This window comes from Oncorhynchus mykiss, chromosome 16 (assembly GCF_013265735.2).
Source record: "Oncorhynchus mykiss isolate Arlee chromosome 16, USDA_OmykA_1.1, whole genome shotgun sequence".
Classification (NCBI taxonomy): Eukaryota; Metazoa; Chordata; class Actinopteri; order Salmoniformes; family Salmonidae; genus Oncorhynchus; species Oncorhynchus mykiss.
Window position 1 is genome coordinate 13,491,989 of NC_048580.1, and position 16,649 is coordinate 13,508,637.

Consider the following 16,649-nt stretch of genomic DNA (forward strand, 5'->3'; position numbering starts at 1 on the left):
ACCATAGAACGTCACCTTTTTTTTGTAGGTGTGTCTAAGGACCTTTTCAGGAAGATACGTTTGCCTACACAAACCGTATTAGGCTACAGTTGAAAGCTATTGCGATGCCAATTTTAACAAGACCAGGCAACAATTGTGGGTAAGCACTTTGTGTTAAGGCCTAACTGCAGTCTACTGTTGTATTTTGAACCCAGTAATTGTGGAATAACTTGTGTAGGCCTACTACTGCTGTTGAATTGCAGTTATACTGCACTGTAACTCCAATTACACGGCAAAATTACTGCAGTAAAAACAACTTATTTTGGAAGTAGTATTTGCAGCATACTGCCCTCTGCAATCTCTTTTCATTTGTAGCATTATGTGGTGATTTCCATCTATCCACGTTGCAGAGATCAGCACAGCAGGGCAGCAGCAGTGTGCCAAGCTGGAATTTGCCCCCAGCACCTTTGTTTCAGTTGAAGAAAAAATATTGACACAAAAGTGTTGAAAATGAGGGACAAAGTACGGTTGTTTAGACTGCTTTGCCTCAAGCTTTGTCAACTCGTGCACAATTAATCTGATCAGCTATAGCCTGCCGATAACAACTACAGCTGCAGGTAGCCTAGAGAAACCCTCTGCGCTCTGACCCACTCTGGCCAGTGGAAACGAAGCGGTAACATCATGTATTCATAGCCTAAGCTATGTACTGCATTTATAGCCTAAAATAGGCTTATTTATTTGTGTTAAGAGATCATGTGAATGTGATCAAATTTTGTTTATGTTCAAAACTTCGGGTGGCTAGGCTGTTTTATCAATCCAAAATTATTGACTGGAATTAATAAATCAACACAATAGTGATGACATACTGTATGAGTAACTTTTTTATTACAGATGCAAAGGCCTACACAGATGATATACATACGTCTATATACATCATATATATCTAGCTAGGTTTTCTATGCGTCAAACCTCTCATCGGGGAACCTTAGATGTTTTACAATTTTGTTTTAGCCCTGAACTTGTTCACCTGATTTGGTCAGTGGCGCCCACATTTTTTTCAAAAATTAAAATGCATGTTATTTTGGCATTGTGTCACATATCAGTTTGCAAACAATGTAAAAAAAATAATATAGAATTGAGTTAATAAAGCCGCATACAAACATGGTCTCTTTTTTGTTTTCTTGAGTAAGGCAGCTCCAAAAAAATGTTTCAGCCTAGCTCAGTGCTTTCTGTGGTGGCGGGGCAAGCCATCAGAAAATACGGAGCGGTGCGCCGTGTTCTGTCACTCATGGGGACACTACGTCACCGCCAAGTCTAAGGGTAGAGCTCGAAAATTCAAGCCCCTTGGGTACTGCCATAGAGTTACATTAGAAGTATCCATCCAAGAAGGCTCAAGGTCATTGGCCACAGATAAAACAACTTCAAATCACGTTATATCTACAGCATATTTGATTGGGCTGATCATGTTAACATCATACTTTCAAAATCTTAGCTAGCAGTCATCATGAATCGAATCGAAAATCTACTGACAAATCCTTTTTATCCTTGTCATGTGAAGAGAAAGTGTAGATAAAACATATTGGTGCTCATCGGCTAATGGACATAAACATTACACAACAACTTGGACATCACATTCAACAATGAGTGGTTTGGAAGGAATCAGTGGCTAACTGCAAGCATTGCAAAGCAATCAACCTGCTATTCAGTGGAGTGACTGTGTGGTATCAAGTCTATGATTAAGGGTCTCTTTTCCTAGTTTAAAATTATAAACATTCAACATTGGCCATGCTGTCAATGAAGCTCAAAACAACAGTTAACTCGGAACTGTAAAATCGGACTTTAGTGAGTTCAAGACAGCTGGGACCTCGGGAAAAAACTAGCTAAGACTGGGAAAATGCATTTTGGACTTCCAACTCAGAATTATAAATCCGGAACTCGGGCCTCTTTCTAGAGCTACGGCCTGAATATCACTGACGTTCTACCTTGTCAGCTTGGGGATTCAAACTTGCAACCTTTCAGTTACTAATCCAACGCTCTAACCACTAGGCTAAGCAGCCGCCCCAATGTATACTGTACTGTATACTGAAAATAATACTAAGTGTACGTTGTGTAGTAAGCTGTTAGTAGCCCATGTGAAACACCCTAATAATTTGGTATATTTTCACCTCTTAATTTTGCCTACTGTTCTGACTTGGTGGTGCACATGTAGCCTATAACCTGTTTTTGAGAAATGTAATGATCGAATATTGTAAGAGCTTTCATTGTCTGCTTATATGCCCCCTTTATTTATCCTACGGTTCTGACTTGGTGTACAGGGAGAACACTAAGAACGGCCCATATTATGAATTCTGTCGCTGTACATTTCAAAAGTGCTGAACAAATAGTAGTTATACGTTTGTCCTAGCTTGCTCATTGTCTCAATCGAAATTACGGATTGCCTCTTATCCGCATGTCGTCTCCTCATGCCATAGTTTGTACATCTCAATTGTCATTAGAAACCACATTTGTTTAAGCAAGTAAGCCAGTGAAATGGTTCGCTGCCAGACAAGGCTTAGTATCACGAAATGTTAAGAGTGCATCTCGAACATTTTTAAATAGCTTCCACATTCAAATAAATGTGGGTAGCTGAATGGGCTTCCATAGAAATATCTATCTTGTTGGGCAGCCTTTAGATTATTTTATTTCTAATTTTCCCCACTTTAATATGCAATGTGTCAAGCCAAACGCTTCTGTGGTGTGCACCATGAACACTATTTGTAAAAATTACAGGATGCATGAATATTCTTGTAAATTACAGGATGCAAATGATGCCGCATGTGTCGCAACTGTAGGGCATTTTCTCTTTTGTCCACCAGTGGACTGGATTCCCCTCTCCACACATCACTTCATAGAGACCGCCGCTGCTGCCACCACCACCAACACCACATCGCCGATGCTATAGTAGGTGGACTAGATAACAATCTCTCTCGCCTTATTGGATTTGAAAGACAGCTTTCAGCCATTTTATCGCTGGTAAACTGTCGCTCTTTCTATCCTTTTTCATTTTGAACAATGACTTCATGAAGTAGGTTACTGTATAAAAGCTAAATCGGCGAGGTTTGGATAAGAGAACAGTGATTTATTGACGCCTGTTTTCGCACTCAATTCTAGCATGTGCCACGTGACGACAGAGACACACGAGAATGGGCATTAGACGCGGGTAAATACACTGGTAAGCGTTTTCACCTATTTACATGGTTGATAAGTTTACTGCACGTTAAGCTGTTTAAATCAAGTAGCTTTTATTATTTTCCTGAATTTACACGCAGTAGTTTGATTAAGTTAGTCTCATTCATAAGCCCCCCTCTTAAATCTCCTGATGTTGCAAAGCTGTGAAATGTCCAGGAATTTATTTTAAATCACAAACATGAGGTTGCAACATGGAATCTGAAATTACAAGTTCACTGTAGCTCAAGGGATGATCGACGTCATTGTACAGATACAATGTTATTGACGAGACACGTTCCTAGCGTTGACATATAGGGTGTGATTTAAAAATATATATTTATGTTGATACACATGGCTATCAAAAGAGGACGTTGTACTACTGTAACTGCTAGTGACAGGTGCATCAGTTTACCAAAGAATACAGGAAACACAGTCAAGCCTGTATGAGAGAGCGGAAGTTACACTATACATTCAACTGTTTTATTTAGTTTTAGAGGATACTTACATAAGTTATATGTCTATAAATTCACTGACGTTTGTTATTAAAATAATTTAAGATAATGTTATAATGGATATTAGATACTGGTATAATGGACAATTTATCCAAATGATAGTACTGTGACTCAAATACAGTAGACTGCCTACAATGCAACCACATTCATTTTTTTGTTTTTTGGAGGGGGGGGGGGGGGGGGGGGGTTCTGAATCTGCACTGTTTGCAAGTCATATCTTAAAACTCATGATTGCAAAGTCCCTTAGTAGGGCAATGTTAATAGGGAATTTCAATCAAATGTGTTCAGTAGTTCCCTGGAATATTGACTTGTCATTTTTAAGTAAGTTGTAAAATAACTTTTAGCTTTCTATGCCTTTCCATTCTCAAGCAACACTTCATTATGTTGGTTTGTTGTCCTTACTGTACCGTACCACAGAAAACAGTACTGAAATTACTGTCAACAATAGCACTAAGAGTAGTACACCTTAGTTTCCTGATTGGGTTTGTAGTTAGAAAGCCAAATCAATAGCATGCTGTATTCATAATCTGCTAGTAGGGTTGAATGGCGGGAACATGGTTACCGGGATTTACCACCTAAAACCACTCCCTTTTCCCGGGATAAATAACTGTGAGAAACCGGTAAATTCTAATAAATTATTTATATAAACAGCATGGAGTGAAATGGAACTGTTTAAATTATATGCAATGTCTAAATCTGGCTTCTCTATGGCCTCTGCATGATGAATCATCAACACTCAGGGTGGGGACAGACCATATCAGATTGGAGCGTAGTTCACAATGTATGTAGACCTATCATCTCATCATGGTAACTTTTTTTCTTGTGACAGGTAGGCCTACATTTGCTGCAGCATAGTCTATAATATAAAGACCAAATGCACGTCGAATTTACCCATCTAACTTTCAGGGGTCACGTTGTTTTTTTTGAAAGATAAAGATATATTTTTGTAAAGATATATATATTTTTTTGCAGCTGCAGAGTTTTAAAACATTTCTTGAATATTGTTGCTTTAAATCAGTGCACGCCGAGCAGTCTCTCAGTCTTTCTCTCTCTTCGTCAATTCCATTGAAATTTCATCCAAAATAGATAAGCCTGTTCTAGATTGATATATAGTTGTTCTAGCCTACCTTTTTTCAGGGAATGCGTTCAATGCAGTATTAGCCTTATATTTAGCTAATTAATGATGGGAATGCAGTAGCGGTGTGTGGGTAAAGCACTGGGGAAGCCAAAAGAAAAGCCATATTACAACCTTTGTGTTGTGATAGTTACGTTGTTTGCTCAATAACCTTTTAAATGATATCCCTTGCAACCATGATTTAAAGGCCTAAAGGCAGAGACAATAAGACACAGTGGCAGAATAAAGTCAACCACACCTTTTTGGTTTTTATCACAAAACTAGATAGCAACCTCTGTCTAGTGAAGTCCACAAAGCATATTGCATGTACAGTTACATGACCTACAGCATGGTCAAGCAAGTTAATGTTACCAACATTTTTGGACCGCTAAACAACTATTGATTTAGAACCACAAAGAGTTACCGAAAGTCACAAAAATATATAGAACTGTCATCAAGGCAAAGGGTGGCTACTTTGAAGAGTCTCAAATATATATTTTGATTTGTTTAACACTTTTTGTTTACAATATGATTCCACATGTGATATTTCATAGTTTTGATGTCTTCACTATTATTCTACAATGTAGAAAATAGTAAAAATAAAGAAACCCTTGAATGAGTTGGTGTGTCCAAAATGTTGACTGGTACTGTATGTGTATTGGATAACGACGCAATCATTTTGCCTTTTTTGGGCTCATTACATGTCTTTAATGTAGGGCTCATAAAATGTATGTAATGTATGGCTCATTAGGCGTAGGTAGCATCAGACTTGACTTTTCAATCAAAGCTCTAATCAAATCCAGACAAGGGCCTATTTACAGTATGCTTTTGAATGACTCTTCCAGTTTTACCGGATTACCTGGGAGAAAAGTGATTCATTCTAGGGACGGAACATTTGTAAAATACTGGGAAAATATTCAACCCTGTCTGCTAGTGACTGAAGCCTGTCAAGTCTCCTGTAATTCTATTTGGTAAAAAAAATCAGTGAATGTTGTTCCCATCTGCTTGAGCATTCATTACTGCTTCTTGAAGAGAAAGTAGGAATCCAAAGCTTGGCGAACACTCCACACATGAATGATGAGTGCTCAAGTGCTTATGACAGGATAGACAAAAGGATACAAGAGACATATTGATCAGACTCTCTGGAGTCTGGACTTCAACTAAACTATTTATTTTCAGTACAGAGGTCAATGTTTCTATTTGGGGCACACTTTGGATTATAAAATACTCGTTTGCCATTTCTTTTCACGTTTCTTTGTTGGCGTGAAAGGGGAATAGGGGAATAATTCAGAATTCAAATCAAATATTTGTATTAAATACACGTGTTAACTGCAGAAATATACACATTTTACAGGAACTGACTTGAAGTCTCTTTTTCACATTGCAGTCAGCCTTGGGCAGTGTTAATTACACCTAGATTTCACACCATGCTGCTATTGTGTACTGTACTTGATGGGTTTCCATGGCAGCATCAACCAGAATGTCACTGACAAATGGAAAGGGTTTGGATGTATTGCAACATCTTGCTTTCAATTCGGTTGCAGTATCAAATAGTTGTTTTGGGATTGAAGAGTAGAGGGACCCTGTAGGATTAAAGACACTTCAAATCTGCTCATTGACCAAGCTTAGTGATAGATAAAGGATTTCATCTCAGCAGAATATGTCCATGAATCTCCCTATTTTGCTCCCTGGTTACAAGCTGTCATAGCAACAGTATGCCAACTTTTCTTGGAGGCCATTAAAGTATGTTACTCTATTTTGAAGAACCTGTAAGAATTTGATTGAGCGGCTGCTTTTGGAGACTCGTGCTATGAAACAACAGAAATCCTTGTTGGCTGAAAATACTACATACTGTAATGCAAGTCGTGTTCTAAGTCAAGAGCTTGATCAATTTATCAACTCCTACCGAGGGTAAGCTGTCTCTGTGGACAACATTAATGTCTCGATCTCTCAGTGAGAGGGAACCTGATCGACCACACGGCCATCATTACACAACAGAGTCATGGCCATTAGCCGAGCTAAGATTTCTCTCCTCTCCTCTCCAGTGGGCTTTCATCTTAGGAGATGACAGGTGGACACATTTGGGAAGATTGGAGCCTGTGATCCTGCAGTCTAAAGACACCATGGAGCAAGGCTTCAGCTTCAGCACACTGGTGAGTCTTGTTAGTCAGGGGTAAAGGCGTTTGTTTGCTTCCCATCCTAAACAGTTCGTGCATATATTATGACATTTTGTGACGTTTTTGTTCCCTTTGGTCTTCAGAAAGTTTTTTTTTTCGGCTGTTCATGCTCAAATTTTTTTCTTTGTTTGTTGAGGCAATCTGAAGTGTGGTGATTGGTCAACAGTAGGGATTCTTCAAATAAGTGTTTGTTGTCATTCAATGAGAGACGACTCTCTTTCATGCACATTTTTTCCATTGTGAAATACTGCAACAAACATCTTAGCTGTAAAATGACTAAAACCTCTTCGGAACGAACGTCAATTAATTACAGATTTTTTTTAGTATATTTTTGAGGAAGTGTTAACTGGCTACGGCGTCTCAAGAGGGACAAACGGTACTATTGCCGCGCTTTTCTAATTTTTCAAGCGACTGTCTTTTAAGGGAGTATGCGAGGCACATACGTTCACTTCACCTAGCCGAGTTCTGCTAGGCGCAAACTGAACCTAGTGTGCCAGCCTTAAGGGGTTCGAGGTAAAGTGGGGAGAGATGGGCGTGTGGGATAGGTGGGGAGGTGACGGGGCTGGTGATGGGCTGTGTGTGGAGTGGGAGAGGTGACGGGGGGAGTGATGGGCTGTGTGTGGAGTGGGAGAGGTGACGGGGGGAGTGATGGGCTGTGTGTGGAGTGGGAGAGGTGACGGGGGGAGTGATGGGCTGTGTGTGGAGTGGGAGAGGTGGGAGGTGACGGGGGGAGTGATTGGCTGTGTGTGGAGTGGGGTGGGTGGGAGGTGAGTAAGGTTGATGGGCTTGAGTTCACTTGTCTTTAGGAAATGTAGGAATCAAGTTGAGTATATGAAGGTGGGTGGAAAGCTGGAGTGAATGGGCGTCCTCTGTGTAGAAGGGGGTGATAAGGGTGTGGGTGGGCTGCATTGATTTCTTCTGTAGAGTGGGAATGGGTTAGTGGGCTGGGGATCCACACCAACGGTTTCCCCTGACTCACTCCCATTAGTATTCAGCTGCTCTGTCAGACTCATCTCTCCATTCAGGGCCATCCCTCCATCCTGGGGTGGGAGAAAGGGATGGAGCGGATGTTTGCCTCTTTACACTTCCTCTGCTCATGAATAGATGATTAGACAAAGGAGATGCTATCATCGAGCCCTCCAAAGAGAGAGAACTCCTGCCTGCTTCAACTGTCGCTGCCAAGAACCATGTTCAACCGTCAATAGTAACCTCAAAGAACTCAGCAGCAGTGTCCAGTGTGTACTGTAATGTTTTCATTAGTGTGGGGGAGGGCTGATCAGGGTAGTGTGTACTGTAATGTTTTCATTAGTGTGGTGGTGGGCTGATCAGGGTAGTGTGTACTAGCATAGCGCCGTCCGTTCTACCTATGAATGCTTCCGATCAGCCCCCCCCTCCATCCACCGCCTGTTTTGGCTGACCTGACCTAGTGAGGGATGACAGTGCTGATGTTGCCTGGTCACATGACCGCTTGGGGAGGGCTGGGAGGTTGCTGAGGGAGACGGCTCATGCTGATCCTAGCCGTTGGTATTTCAGTTGATGACAGTAGTACTGCTGCTAGGGGCGATAGTGTTGCTGTGTCAGGCTGTTAGCCTTAGGGGTTTTCTGCCCATGTAGACACTGTTCTGATGCAATGTTAGTGATAAATGTGTTGTTTTGGGCCCTGAGCTGTAGAAAGAGGTGTGCTAGTGCTGACAGGGCTGTCCTCTCCATGCTTAGTCAAATCCTAACCTTATCCATTGGAAGGAAAATGCTAAACTACCACAAGGACATATATTATGTTCTTCTATACTCTGACGCTTGTGGTTACATTGACTGCTAAGTTGACCTGTGTTACACTTTGAACTCTGACCCTGGTGACCTTTGACCCCCAACAGAAGAAGCTGGCGGCCGAGCCGGACCACACCGACGTGAGCTTGACGGCGGCGGAGCGCGTGCTGGCCCTCAGCAAGATGGGCTGCAGCGTGGAGATCAACGAGGAGATCACGCCACGCCGCTACTTCCGCTCCGGCGTGGAGATGGAGCGCATGGCCGCCGTGTACCTGGAGGAGGGCAGCTTGGAGAACGCCTACGTCCTCTACAACAAGTTCATCACGTGAGGAGAGAGAGTGCCCGCTGGGCACACATTGGTTGAATCAACGTTGTTTCCACGTCATTTCAATGAAATGACATTGAACCAACGTGGAATAGATGTTGAATTGACAATTGTTGCAGACTAGTTTAGGGTCTGTGATAGTGGAATACAAACATACCTATGTCCAATGTACTAATGGCAGTTCAAGTACTTGATTGATGAATAATACAAATAAAAATGTATTTGTCAAATGCACTGAATACAACCGGTGTAGACTTTACTGTGAAATGCTTACTTACGAGCCCTTTCCCAACGATGCAATAATAATAATATTAATAATAATGGTAACACAAGGAATAAAATACACAAGAATGATGCTATATACGGACAGTAGCAGTACCATATCAATGCGTGGGGGTACGAGGTAATTGAGGTCGATATATATACCTAGTAGGGTAAAGTGACTAGGGTACAGGATTAACAATAGTAGCAGCAGTAGTAGTAGTAGCAGTAAAAATAAGTCTTCATAAACTATAATCTGTCTAACCATCTCTCTGTTGTGTCAGTCTGTTTGTAGAGAAACTCCCCAGCCATCGAGACTACCGGGAGTGCAGCGTGCCAGAGAAGCAGGTGATAATGAAGGTAAACCCTTGGCCTGCTGTGTTGGGGTGGACCCCGTGGTGCTAAACCCTTGGCCTGCTGTGTTGGGGGGCACCCCCGTGGTGCTAAACCCTTGGCCTGCTGTGTTGGGGGGGGGGGGGACCCCGTGGTGCTAAACCCTTGGCCTGCTGTGTTGGGGGGGGACCCCGTGGTGCTAAACCCTTGGCCTGCTGTGTTGGGGGGGACCCCGTGGTGCTAAACCCTTGGCCTGCTGTGTTGGGGGGGGGACCCCGTGGTGCTAAATCCTTGGCCTGCTGTGTTGGGGGATCCCCGTGGTGCTAAACCCTTGGCCTGCTGTGTTGGGGGATCCCCGTGGTGCTAAACCCTTGGCCTGCTGTGTTGGGGGATCCCCGTGGTGCTAAACCCTTGGCCTGCTGTGTTGGGGGATCCCCGTGGTGCTAAACCCTTGGCCTGCTGTGTTGGGGGGGACCCCCATGATGCTAAAACCTTGGCCTGCTGTGTTGGGGGGGACCCCCATGGTACTAAAACCTTGGCCTGCTGTGTTGGGGGATCCCCGTGGTGCTAAACCCTTGGCCTGCTGTGTTGGGGGGGACCCCCGTGGTGCTAAACCCTTGGCCTGCTGTGTTGGGGGGGACCCCCGTGGTGCTAAACCCTTGGCCTGCTGTGTTGGGGGGGACCCCCGTGGTGCGAAACCCTTGGCCTGCTGTGTTGGGGGGGACCCCTGTGGTGCGAAACCCCCGTAGTGCGAAACCCTTGGCCTGCTGTGTTGGGGGGGACCCCCGTGGTGCGAAACCCCCGTAGTGCGAAACCCTTGGCCTGCTGTGTTGGGGGGGACCCCCGTGGTGCGAAACCCCCGTAGTGTGAAACCCTTGGCCTGCTGTGTTGGGGGATCCCCGTGGTGCTCAGACCTGCAGAGAGCTCATTAACCTAGCTGGAGGAATGGAGAGAGGGGTGGAGAGAGGGGTGGAGGGATGGGATGGATGGAGGGAGGGATAGATAGAGAGAGGGATGGGATGGATGGAGAGAGGGCCCTGTCTGCCTGAGTGGTAGGCTACTTAGTGGTCTGCTTTGATTTAAGTGAGGTATGTTTATGGTAAGTGAACCAAGGTCAGCTCAGGGACAGCACCAGTCTAGAAAAGGCTGTAGATGACCTTCTGGTGACTAACAGTAGAAGCGACACTATAATCTATTAAGAGCTTTGAAATGGTAGGGTAATGGCTAGTCGTTTTTCTTTTCTCAAAGTAGTGATTCAGCCCACTTGGACTGACCGTTTAAGCTGCAAATTCCCACTGCTAATGGAAGAAAGTGTTTCCCAGCCTGCACTCACACAGATGACCTTGTCCCGTTTATCTGGTTGATGTTATTCTCAGAAATTGCAAGATGTCGCATTTCCACGCAAAGATCAATTGAGGAAGCTCCTCCATGAGAAGTTCAACAAGGAACACGCAGCATATCTAATGAGTCAGGTAAGGTTTAGCACCCAAACCCTTCATTACATTCAGACAGATTCTTTTGGAGGCTGGCTGGATACCCTGTTTGTGCTAGTGTGCAACACCTGTTCATATTATTTGGGTCACTTTTTGATGAATGGGAATACTTCAATGCAGCAAGTTTATAGTTGTAGTGATGAGAAGTGTTTTGGAGTAAGATCACTTATATCAACAAATGGTACGAACATTGAAATGGCAAATGTGTGTGTGCAGAGCCAGGCTGTGGTGGTGGATGGCTGCGGCCAGCAGCTGCAGAGGACATCTCTGGTAGAGCAGGAGAGACTGAGGGTGGCTCAGCTGCGCAGGATGCAGATGGAGGCGGAGCAGTTCCGCTACTTCGAGGACCAACTGCGCAGGCAGGAGCTGGCCAATCGCAGAGACGAGGCGGTCGCTAAAGTGCCTGAACAAACGGACGGGTCCTGCCTGTCCCACTCCTCCAAGAACCATGTTCGCCTCGACCCAAACCGCAATCAACCTTTTCTCCCCAGCAGCAAGCCAGCAGCTACACTGGCTGGCATACATAGTGAGTGCCCTGCTTCCATTACGATTGAACATCTAGGCTCTATATTTAAGATCGAATGATTGTTACTCAAACAATCCATTAGTTAGGTAATATGGGGAAGTCAACAATGAGTTACATTAATATTTACTGTGTATATTTTAGCTGGCTAGTATAATAACTGTTGATGTATTTGTAGTCTGTATATGTGCTGCATGAGTCACATGGTTGGACATCCTGTTATTGTAGTTCAACATTGTGTGTTTGTGTGTGTGTGTCCGCGCGTCTGTACAGCTCAACTGGTTGAGGACCTGAGGCGGGTCGTCATTCCGAGAGACCTGACCTACAAGTTCTTGCTGCTAGCCGACAGCAACACAGCCAGGGGCATAGAGACATGTGGGGTCCTCTGTGGAAAACTGGTAAGACATGCTCTTACATCAAATATACTGTACGCAAACATTTATCCCTTTTTATCTTGTAGACAAACTGCCAGTTTATTGGGGAAAGTCAAACATCCCAGTTTACTATGTCTAAGCGTACAACAGGAGTCACCATTTGTAATCATGTCATCTGCAAACAATAGTTCTGTGAACGAGGAGGGAGGTTGTCAATGTAAGGTGTTCAAAGGTCAAGAATAGTATTTGAAGTCGCTTGTACTTCGAACATGATTTGCTATCTTATGATGTAAGTGCCTGCTCCAGATTGCTGTGTGTTGGTGGGTGTGCCAAATCCTGCAAAATAGCAATAACAGTACTTCAGTGCCACCAGACTTATGAACCGTTATTAGCAACTGTTGTGCATTTGTAATGAATTAGCTCGTAAGATGTTATAAATGCACTTCTAATGCAGTATGAGGGTATTCATGGGAAGTGTTTGTCTCTTCCAGACTCAAAATGAGTTTCTGCTGACCCATGTGGTGGTTCCCAAGCAGTCAGCTGGCCCAGACTACTGTGATATGGAGAATGTAGAGGAGCTCTTCAGTTTCCAGGACCACCACAGTCTGCTGACTCTGGGCTGGATCCATGTAAGTGGACATCACCCCTCCCCAATCATATATTTATAGAGCCATCTTTACAACAGCAGTTGTCATAAAGTGCCTATATAGAAACCCAGCCTTAAACCCCAGAGAGAAAGCAATGTAGAGGCATGTTGGCTAGGAAAAACTCCTTAGAAAGGCAGGAACCTAGGAAGAAACCTAGAGAGGAACCAGGCTCTGAGGGGTGGCCAGTCCTCTTCTGGCTGTGCTGGGGAGAGATTAGCAGAGGCTGAGCTTTTATTTGCATAATATCACCATAGAAACCAGGCCCTCTGGTTCAGATGTCACAGTTATTCATAGCCCTGCCAGTCACCTTCAGAGAATGCACTGTAGATTCTGTACCCCTTCAATATAAACCTTGGATTTATGGTTTACATCCCCTAACATGGGAGTTGTTCAGGGGTGGGACACAGTGAAATGTACAGATGTAGGATCTTAATTTGAGCCAGTTTGCTACAGCAGGAAAATGGTTGCATTTAGCATGTTTCGTTATGGCAAATCAGGTGTAAATTACAGTAACAAAAGAGTGATCAAATGAAGATCCTACATCTGGAGTTCCACCGATTTTTGGGGAATAAACCTATTCTGTAAATATCAAATGTAATTCACCTAACAGAAAATGACCTTTTTGACGCAGTTCCATTATCTCTTCTGCTGGTTGCTCTCTTCTCCTCTGCCCTTAGACCCACCCCACCCAGACGGCCTTCCTGTCCAGTGTAGACCTGCATACACACGGCTCCTACCAGCTCATGCTGCCTGAAGCCATCGCCATCGTCTGCTCGCCCAAACACAACGAGTGAGTCTCTGTCCCTGTCCACTAGAATGAGTAGGCCTGCTGATGCTAACGCTAAAGAAAACCAATCCACTAAGACATGCAATGTGGACGGTATTCAAATAGTTTACCCAGTAACGAGAAATGTTCCAGGGAGTTAGAAATGCGTGATGTAGAACCGACATGATGATTTTCTGTGACGTGGAACAATGAGTCGTGTCAGTTCTATACTCAACATCTCTATCTGGTTCTCTAAGTCGTGTAGACGAGGCCTGTGTCTGTGATCTGTGTTTTGCAGTACGGGGGTGTTCAGACTCACCAGCTCTGGCATGGGGGAGGTAGCCCGCTGCAGACTGAAGGGCTTTCACCCACACTCCAAGGACCCGCCTCTCTTCAGCGTAAGTCATACACACAGACATCCTCCCAGCACTCAGCACTGTCACGAATAGAGCTTGTATGTGTTCACATTTCCTTCTATTGTTAGTTGTGCTTCTCCACGGTGAGTTGACCTGAACAGTTAAACGTGGCTTTTCTAATTTCAGATCTGTAGGCATGTTGTTATAAAGGACTTGAAAACAACTGTGCTGGACCTCAGGTGACAGAGAGGGGAAGGGAAGACACTCCCCCCCCCCCCCCCCCCCCCCCCCCTCCTCCTCACCATCACAAACTGGATCTCCTATTTATATCTTTGTTTACAATGAAGGCTTTTGTTTTTTATTTTTAAAGGACGTACTGTTAATTGAAACTTCTTTGGAACACATGGTGATGAATTGTTCTAATGGTGTCGTTTTATCAACCCTTTATCCTAAAGTATGTTTTTTTTTTTGATAGCTTAACATGTCAATTTGGCAGAGTGGATTTTTTTGGGGGGCCAGTTCTGCTTGTCAGATTTGATGTGGAATTCTCCAGAGAGAAGCATGCAGGCCTGCTGTAAATGGCCTGAGGTGTTTTCAGTTTGAGAACTGGCTGAAGTGTGTGCACTTATGTGTTATGTGAATGATACTCTCCCATGAAGGTATCCTTACCATTTAACTTTCCTGGAACTGGACACTATGGAAAAGACTTGTAAAACACAATTATACAGCATTTGCACAATTGATTACATGCAGAGATTTGACGAACAAATACAAATAAATGTATTTCTTAAAAATAAAATGGACTGGATTTAATTGTGATGGCTCTGTGGCTTAGGAAGTTGTTTTGTTGTCTTTTTATAATTAATGACTTTTGGCCAGTTGGATGTTAGCCTTGACATTTTTTCGTTATTTGTCTTGAGTCTTGATTTATTTTGAGGTGTTGACCAGAAAAGAGAGCCATAACTTAAATATTCCTAAAAGTAGCCTGTCGAGGTGGCATGTCTTGTGTGGGGAGGAACAAACCAAAGTGCTCATAGAATTTGTAAGCAAAAAAACCTTAGGCGCCTTAAAGTAACAGTAGCTTTTTGCCATTCAAGGGCCTTGACTACACAGAGCTCAGGTATCGGCTCACTTTCCACGCCCATGAAGCATTTAAGTAGCCTGGTTCCAGACCTGTTTGTGCTCTCATCATTGTTTGGCTTGCCAATGACCATTTGAAGTTAGCGAAACACCACAGACACATCTGGGACCAGGCTAGCCTTTAAGCACCCCTCCCTGTAGAAAATTGAGCTCTCCTTCTTTCACCTTTGGCAGAAGTGGGCGTGAGGGGAAAATAACTTGTCACACCCCCTCACAGCGGTCCTGATAATGGCTTTGTCTTTCATTTGACTTTATATCAGTACTACAGTGTGTTGTTGGACTGTTGCTACAGTGTGATTATCTGTCACAGTGGCGCTGTAGGAACATGATCTGTTGTAGTGGCTTTGTGCTTAGAAATGGGAAAGACAACCAGTCAATGCAGTGCCTCTACCACAATTTTCCACTGTCATTTTGGTAATAAAACACATACTGCTTTATCTTCTTGTCCGAGTTGTTGTTTAACTGCGCAGCGTGTCTTTCCAAATGTAGTTGTTCTGCTTTCCCCTTTCCCCAAATGAACAGAACCATGTCGTCAATGGAAAAGAATGGAGTGAAACGGGTTATCAAGACAGGGCCAGAGATCCAGTTCTCTGCAGTCCAGGGCAAGAAGTATCCTGCTGGGCACAGATGTCAATTCCACGTCTATTCCACGTTAGTTTCATTTCATTGAAATGACGTGGAAACAACGTTGATTCATTCAGTGTGTGCCCAGCGGGATGTTCGTGTAATTACGTTGTTAGAGATTACACAAGCCAGGCTCCGTAAAGGAAATTTGTACAACATGATGTCCTTTTGGTGCAGTTTGTTTTCCCAGAATGTGGGGTAGTGACACAGAATATTTTATCAGAAAAGAATGAGGTAAAATGTGCAGGTTGACGTTTATTTAAGCAATAAGGCCCGAGGAGGTGTGGTTAATGGCCAATATACCACTGCTAAGGGCTGTTATTATGCATGACGCAACACGGAGTGCCCTTAGCCGTGGTATATTGGCTATATATCACAAACCCCCGAGGAGCCTTATTGCTATTATGAACTGGTTACCAATGTAATTTGGCTCTTCTGGTCTTGTCCCCAGAAGGTCTTGTTGCTACGTTGCTGGTGGAAGACTCATATTGGTACACAGGTTGACGTTTACTGATTATGAGCCTTGTCCTGGAGGAAGAACAGTGATGTTCCCCTTAGACAAGCGAGCTGCAAAGTCAAAATTGGCTATATTGTAAAAGTTCATGAAAATAAAAATGTGCTTTATGGTCTTCATTTAAGGTTAGGCATTAGGGTTGGCAGTGTGCTTAAGGTTAGGCATTAGGGTTAGCAGTGTGCTTAAGGTTAGGCATTAGGGTTAGCAGTGTGCTTAAGATTAGGCATTAGGGTTAGCAGTGTGCTTAAGGTTAGGCATTATGGTTAGCAGTGTGCTTAAGGTTAAGCATTATTAAGGTTAGGCATTAGGGTTAGCAGTGTGCTTAAGGTTAGGCATTAGGGTTAGCAGTGTGCTTAAGGTTAGGCATTAGGGTTAGCAGTGTGCTTAAGGTTAGGTTGAAAATCAGATTTTTATGACTGGCTGTGCCAGCTTGTGACCACTCTGAAGATTCATGACATTAAACGCTAACCTGCTGAAAATGTGGCTAGATGCGACAGTAGTCATAGTAATTATTTTCTCAACACTTGTAATATAAAT

The 16,649-nt window shown here is 43.6% G+C and overlaps 1 protein-coding gene across 10 annotated transcripts; it reads left to right on the plus strand.

The window, feature by feature from the left end:
- The first annotated feature begins 19 nt into the window (after positions 1–19).
- On the plus strand, positions 20–15,411 carry LOC110492835 (AMSH-like protease). 10 transcript variants are annotated; one of them, XM_036946224.1, is made up of 14 exons: positions 36–139; positions 355–501; positions 2,835–2,919; positions 3,130–3,190; positions 6,858–6,965; positions 8,864–9,081; positions 9,627–9,702; positions 11,052–11,147; positions 11,385–11,694; positions 11,965–12,089; positions 12,557–12,694; positions 13,390–13,502; positions 13,777–13,876; positions 14,021–15,411. In XM_036946224.1, the coding sequence occupies exons 5-14, from the start codon at positions 6,936–6,938 to the stop codon at positions 14,075–14,077; spliced, it is 1,263 nt and encodes a 420-aa protein (XP_036802119.1). In that variant the 5' UTR covers positions 36–139; positions 355–501; positions 2,835–2,919; positions 3,130–3,190; positions 6,858–6,935; the 3' UTR covers positions 14,078–15,411. The 10 variants fall into 10 exon arrangements, with proteins under 10 accessions (XP_036802122.1, XP_036802119.1, XP_036802121.1 ...); XM_036946226.1 differs by lacking the exon at positions 355–501 and having other exon boundaries at positions 40–139; positions 2,777–2,991; XM_036946221.1 differs by lacking the exon at positions 355–501 and having other exon boundaries at positions 40–139; positions 2,777–2,919.
- The last annotated feature ends 1,238 nt before the right edge of the window (positions 15,412–16,649 follow it).